The sequence below is a fragment of the Porites lutea genome, chromosome 6 (genome assembly GCF_958299795.1).
Source record: "Porites lutea chromosome 6, jaPorLute2.1, whole genome shotgun sequence".
In the NCBI taxonomy this organism is placed as follows: Eukaryota; Metazoa; Cnidaria; class Anthozoa; order Scleractinia; family Poritidae; genus Porites; species Porites lutea.
In genome coordinates, this window is record NC_133206.1 from 20,950,623 (window position 1) to 20,957,605 (window position 6,983).

At 37.2% G+C, this 6,983-nt stretch overlaps 1 protein-coding gene across 1 annotated transcript in view; it reads left to right on the forward strand.

Annotated features, from left to right (window-relative positions):
* The window catches only part of LOC140941224 (MOB kinase activator 2-like), an 8,475-nt gene extending 2,036 nt beyond the window's left edge, over nt 1-6,439 (forward strand). The window contains exons 2-5 of the mRNA XM_073390203.1: nt 1-103; nt 1,797-1,893; nt 2,425-2,558; nt 3,224-6,439. The exon at nt 1-103 is cut by the window's left edge and continues 55 nt beyond it. Coding sequence (XP_073246304.1) covers nt 1-103; nt 1,797-1,893; nt 2,425-2,558; nt 3,224-3,468 — 579 coding nt within the window. The 3' untranslated portion in view covers nt 3,469-6,439. The remainder of the gene's footprint in view (nt 104-1,796; nt 1,894-2,424; nt 2,559-3,223) is intronic.
* The last annotated feature ends 544 nt before the right edge of the window (nt 6,440-6,983 follow it).

Sequence of the window (6,983 nt, forward strand, 5' to 3'; positions counted from 1 at the left end):
GAGGAACGCTATGTAAATAGTTTCATAAGGGAAATGTCAGAAATCCGAGAACTTGTGCCCCTTCCTCCAAGCATTGATCTGAATGAGTGGATTGCAACAAACAGTAAGTGATTAACCCTTTAAACCTTAAGATCAAAATTTGAATTCTCAATTGTCAGGGGCACCCAACGACAATTTTCAGAAAAATATCTGTTCTGAAGATGGTTTGAGATCTAGAGTTTTCAGAACATTTTTTGTAAAATTTCTTGCTTCCAGCCTCTCCTAGGATTTTTGAACATCTAAAATATGGTATAATTGCCCATTTATAACAGATTTTAACCCTTAAAAGGTCACCTAGAATTTTCGTAAGCCTTTTTTCTTGCTGAAATTTTCGAAAAGGTAAGTTTTGATCCCTATAATTTTCAGATCACTAGACTTTCAGCTAGGAAATCCGAACAGATGAAAAATTTTTAGGGGATAAAAATATGCCTATATATACCGTTCAAATACTAAAATACCTTTAACAATGCTATGTTTAAGTGGTTTTCAACTATATTCTCGTTGGGTGCCCCTGAATTGTTGCCCCTACTCATTTCCTACAGAAGTATTGGGGAGAAGTTGATAAAATATCGAGCAGTTTCATCTTGTGTGATCATGTTCGTAATTCTCATGACCACTCTGTTTTACAAAGCATTGATGTTACAAGGAGAAATTTGATGCTGATCACTCTTAGGGCTTAAAGGGTTAAATAATGGGCTACAATTTTTGCTGATGTTTGCATGGTTCAGCAAGGTGATAGCTTGCTTGGTATGGGGTTTATAATATTACATATAAATGTTAGGCTAACTGCAAACTGAAGCAACAACTCCCAACATTGTTGGGTCAGCAATGTTTGGAATTGTTGTGTCCATGCTGGCAGTGGTATGCAAAGTGATGCAACAACTCCCAACATTGTTGGGTCAGTAATGTTTGGAATTATTGTGTCCATGCTGGCAGTGGTGTGCAAAGGGATGCAACAACTCCCAACATTGTTCAGTCAGCAATGTTTGGAATTGTTGTATCCATGCTGGCAGTAGTGTGCAAAGGGATGCAACAACTCCCAACATTGTTGGGTCAGCAATGTTTGGAATTGTTGTGTCCATGCTGGCAGTAGTGTGCAAAGAGATGCAACAACTCCCAACAGTAATTGGATCTGCAGTGCATCGTGGAAAGGATTATTACAACCCATAAGACTATTATTAGTAAGTAAAAAGAAATGTTGGGGGTTGTTGGTTCAAACGTTTGACAGGTTTCAAACTTTGCGAAACAACTCTTAACAACACGCAACAACATACAACTGGGAGTTGTTCACCAACAATGTTGTATCCGTTTGTATGTGGCTTTATTTTTAGTCACATAATGTGAGCACCTTGACCACCTAGTTAATCCACTGTATGTTAGAGGGCCAGTGAAGGTATGCCGTGGCCAAGCAGCTAAAATCTCAAACTTGTATAGCACTGACAATCTGGGTTCAGGCCTTGTTATCTTGCTGTTTCCTCTGCCAAAAAAAATTTGCTCCACCGTGGAAGTTGCTACACGATAAAAGAGTTCAATCCCCACAGGATTTTCTTGGTGCACCATTATGGCCACTGTCACAGTGTTATCATTTGATGTGAAAATGATCTATGAATGGGTCAAGGGACATACTCTGGGGGATAACCCTGTGTGATGAACTTGCATTTGTTGAAAAAGCCAGTATAAAATAATTATCGCTGCAAATTGTGAAATAATAATTTAAAATGACCATTAATATGTTGAATAATGATATTTGATTACAGCTTTGGCCTTTTTCAACCAAGTTGACTTGTTATATGGAAGTGTTAGTGAGAGATGCACTTCAACATCCTGTCCAACTATGTCAGCCCCAGGAGCTGTGTAAGTCAACATTTCATTTCTCCTGATACTATTCACACTTATAGCAAGCTTAACAGGGCATCAAATTGCACCTAATGTAGTGTACAGACACTAGCGCACCAAAATTTCCCATTTTGGCAGTCAAATCCTGAAAATTAGTTTCCAAATTGACTACTAGAATTCTTCATTGCACCTTGTTTGAAGAGATTACAAGTATTTGAAAATGGTTAAATGTGTAAAATGGTCATCCAAATATCCCTGTTTTAAAGTGAAAGAGGTTGCAAATCCAAGGATCGATTTAGCTGACATTTAGACAGAAATTGTGCTCTCAAAACACTAGAAAAAGCATAAAGAGCATAAAGAGTTCAAAATTTTCTGGGGTAGCATGCCCCCTGCCCCTTGTATGGGCTCGCACCCTCAGTGCTCTCAGCATTTGTCGGTGATTGAAAAATGTCTTGATTTTACATACTGGTTGGACAGTCTGTGTGAGGTTCTAAGGTTTTTGCTTGGAAAAGGTTCCAATGGAATTTTCATTGAAATATTTTTTTTCAGAGTTTATTTGTGGCATGATGACAAAGGCAAAAAGATTACAAAGACAAATGTTTCAGCACCTCAGTATATTGACTACGTTATGTCATGTTCTCACAATTATCTGCATGATGATGCAGTGTTTCCTACAAAATATGGTGAGTTTAAAGGAAAAGGTGGTGGTGAGTTTAAGAAGACATGTAGAGAGCATATAATAGTAAAAACCTAGTGCAACAACAACATCAGAAAAACAAACAGGTTTATAAATGTTACTGAGCAAAACCACACTTCTGCATGTTTGTCACACTTTAATTAGTTACATTTCTTTTTTGTCACTGAATGCATGACTGTGATGTGAAATTAATCTACCCTTACCCTTGTATGGCTAAAATAACTTTCATTCTTAGCACAAGAGCAGCATGTCTTTCTTGCACTGACTTCAGGGGGTTAAATAAAGATTAATATACTTTGCACACTAAAGCAACTTTAACCTATGTGATTTAATTTTTCTGTTTATAATCTACATTTCATTAATTTTGTTTCAAGGTAGAAATTAACTTTAATTAGGTTTCTTTTAGATGGCACATTGTAGTCAAGTGCACTCTGGCTATAGGTGTACATGTTGTACATTATATGCATGTGTACCAGTGTATTCTAAATCTTTAAATTATCTTAATATGTTAATGAAATTCTTATGCAAATGCAATGTTATCCCTTGTACCATAAGAAGGAAGCATTATATGTGGAAAAATTTACAGAGAAAGCCTCTGTGGCAAGTTTTAAAATAACCAATTAATTATATTTTGTTTATTTTCCCCTGTAGGAATGACATTTCCACCAACTTTTATGACAACAGTGCGCAAGATTTTCAAACTTCTCTTTCATGTGCTGGCTCACATTTACTATGCTCATTTCAGTGATCTGTTAAATCATGAACTGCATTCTCACATTAACACTGTGTTAATGAACTTCATTTTATATCAGCAAGAATTTCACTTGCTTGACCCCAAGGAAACAGCACCATTAGATGACTTACTTCAAGCAATGGGCCTGATTAGTCAGAGTTAGTTTTATAAAATATGTCCTTTGGGTATGTATTTTTATCCAGATAAATTTGTGTGTTATTAATAGGGTATATTTTCTCAATATTTCTGGTGTTAATATTTGTGAACATTGAAATATGTATGACATTCATTGAAAAAATTTGCCTGGGTCAATTTTTAATTTAAAGTGTAATTTTTAGTGGTTAGTATTTTTAATTAACCCATTTACCCAGTTCAACAGTGACCAGCATTGGATTTGTCCTTAAAATGTCACTGATAAAAATATTATTAGCACAGGCATCCCAAGCTCTCGTTACAAGGGTGGAATGTAATTTCCAATGATGCAAGTGAGTCAGTATCACGTTACAATGTTGTATGAGAAATAAAATACCAAGGTCTGTGAACAATACATATTGTTATTTTTACCTTTCGATCAATAAACTAAATAAAGAAGATATATCTTCATTCTATTCTGTGTTTTTTGGTGTGAATTCATTGGTATACAACGTCTTAATGATTGTGTGTAATGCAATACCTACTTACTTGCATCAATGCCTGTAATTACTAGCATATAGGAGATGATAACCAAGTAGAAAAGGTCTTGATCATTAAACAAATTCTCCTCATCAATATCATAGAAAATGTATGAAAGACAGTGTGGAGAAAGTGCAGGCTGATATTAGGGCTTAAATCTTTAAGTCCCAAGAGTGATCAACATCAATTTTCTCCTGACAGACGGTATCAATACATAGTGATGATAAAAGGTTATGAGAATCAATGAAATGATCACCTCGGGGAAAATGCTTTGATCTTGAACAATTTCTCTCAACTAATTCTCTGAGGAAATGAATAGACATCAGTCTGGAGAATTTGTTTGTCAATATTGGGGCTTAAAGAAAATTAGGTTCAAACCTGATTCTAACAGAACATACATGTAGAGAACTGAAAAGAAGGATCATTTGTTTTTCATACAAGCTGATTGCATGCAGACCAAACCAGTAACCAAATAAAATAGAAATGCAATGCAAATGCAATGCCTGTAGCCAGTATACTCCAACCCCAAGGTGGTTGTCTTGTTAAAAAAGGGAACTTAAGCAACGACAGTGATGACAGCAGTGAAAATGTAACTAGAAAAATGAATTTGGGTTCTTTCAAATGTTATCGGGTCTATTTGGACATGCTCAGTATTTTTCCTGGACTTGAATTCTTAAGGACTTAATCCAGGTTTAAAGAGAGTCAAAGGAAAATTCTTTGTCGCATCTGACATATGTTCATGTCCTGTGTAAAGCGTTGCATCAGATTGTTAACATCGTAGTTATGCAGGGGACGTCAAATAAAGGTACTAAAAAACGTGATGTACATCCAGTTGTTTAGCTCATAAAACCAATTGTTTTTTGTTGTCATCGTTTAAGTTCCCTAATGACTTTTCTTTTCACAAGTTTCTTGTGTGTGTGGCACAAGTTCTACATGCCATGTCATAATGAGTGTGCCTTGGTCACTTTCTAACCTGTTTCTCAGTTTCACTGGTTTGCATCGAGGTTATGCAATATAAGCTAGCTGTCATAAAGGCATTATTTATATTAATATTGATCATCAAAACATCGCTAGTAGAGTTCTAGTTTTTGTAGTTTAATTGCATCAGTCACTGAAGTCAAAAGTGCATTCATACAGTAAACACTGGTACCATCCACATAAAAATAAAAGAACCTGGCATTTTCTGATTCACACTGTTGCATTTCTTATATACACTGTGTAGGAGGGGGCATAGTGAGAAATCAGCTTGCCAAGTTTCAGCATGTCCTATGTAAGACTTGTCTTAAATGGCTCTGTTCTGTGCCAGTGGTGGTTCATACACCTACTTGGATATACCCCAACGTAGGATTGGGAGATTGCAACCTTTGGTTACCTTTCCTTTAAGAACCCGCTTCATTTGTCAGGCTGAATGGGCCTTTTGCACCCAGTCATTCACATGGTACGAAACCACTCTGCTGGAGAGCAAGAGACATGCTGGAACAAGTCAAACTATCAAATGATCTGGACTCTTTGTTTGTCCCGTCCCAGTGTCCCTTAGGGCCTGTTTACATGAAGGTAGGCGACCCCAAATAGGTGAGGTAACATGTGGCGAGTCACCCCACCAATCATGTAAACGTGATCAAATTAATATGAGAGATTATATGGACAGGCAGGTTACCCCATCTAAGCGGGTTACCTCACGTACCTGGGGTCCCCCACCTCCATGTAAACAGGCCCTTAGTCTCCAGCATGGCAGTTTTATAACACGAGAGTGACTATCTGCAAATGGCCTAATGGTTCTTTTAATTACACATTAGGGAGCTTAAGAATCTATTCAACAATGGTGACGGCCATGAAAACGTCACTTTAGAAGTGAATTCACGCTGCCTCAAACTCTATCGCGCTAATGCCATTAATTCGTCAAATGTTGACAATTTTTTTTGAAGTTGAATTCTAAAGGACTGTATCTATAAAGAAGGAAGTTGTTGTCTTAACTGTGTTTCCGCCCTCGACAAAACGTGAAATTAGGCACTTTTTGCATTGTATTCATGCAACAACAGCTAAGACCTGTACAAAAAGCGTTGTTGTTTTGCCAATCTAAACCTATTGGTTTTTTGCCATTCTTAATGCCGTCGCCATCATCGTTGCTTGAGCTCCCTATTTTTAAATTAAAACATTTTATTGGCCACATTTCAGTCTCGAGTTTCTTATATAAACGGCTGTTTTTTTCTGTGGGTGTTTACGGTATTGCAACTTCCAGCTTTAACAGATCTTAACAGTTTTCTTTCATATTGTGGTTCAGTTTTGTTTCCTTAAAGGACTCCTTGCATAAATAATTAATTATGAACACAAACTTTTAAGTTCCAAGATTTTGAAATACCTTAGCATTAGTACATGTATTAGATAAACTTTTGCACTTTCAAAGTCAGATGAGTTACACATGTACATCGATTAGTTGATGCAAACAATAAAAAGAGGAAAGCCTTTATGCCAAGAGTGATAGATGAGACACAGGCAGCCCAAGTTCGGTGCATAAAGTAGCGCGAGTTCAGTATCAAAACCCGCAGAAATTTATACACCGAGCTTGGGCGGCCTGTGGATGACATAACACCTCTGTGTCTACAAGCTAAATTCAGTGACTGTCATAATCACAGATTTTGCTTGATTTTCTTTGATTTCCTTAAAATGAATTGTTTCTGACATATTTCCCTTCAGTAACAAGAATAGAAACAAAGCCGCCTTTTGTTTTCATATAAAAAATAAATTTCCTAATGCATACCAAATAGCCAGTGCCCACAAAGGGTGACAGGGCTGGTAAAATGCCTCCCCCCCCCCCCCCCCCCCCCGCCCCACAACTCCTGAGGGTGTGGTTTTGAGGGTCCTGTATCTTCGGGCGCTTTCCATTTGCCAGAACTGACCGGCCAGGCCACTCCCGTGGTAATGAGACTTTCACTTTTAATCAAAACTATCCAGCCAGATCAGACAAATCCTTTATAGTTTGCACGAAGGAGATGGTTTTTCAGCAAA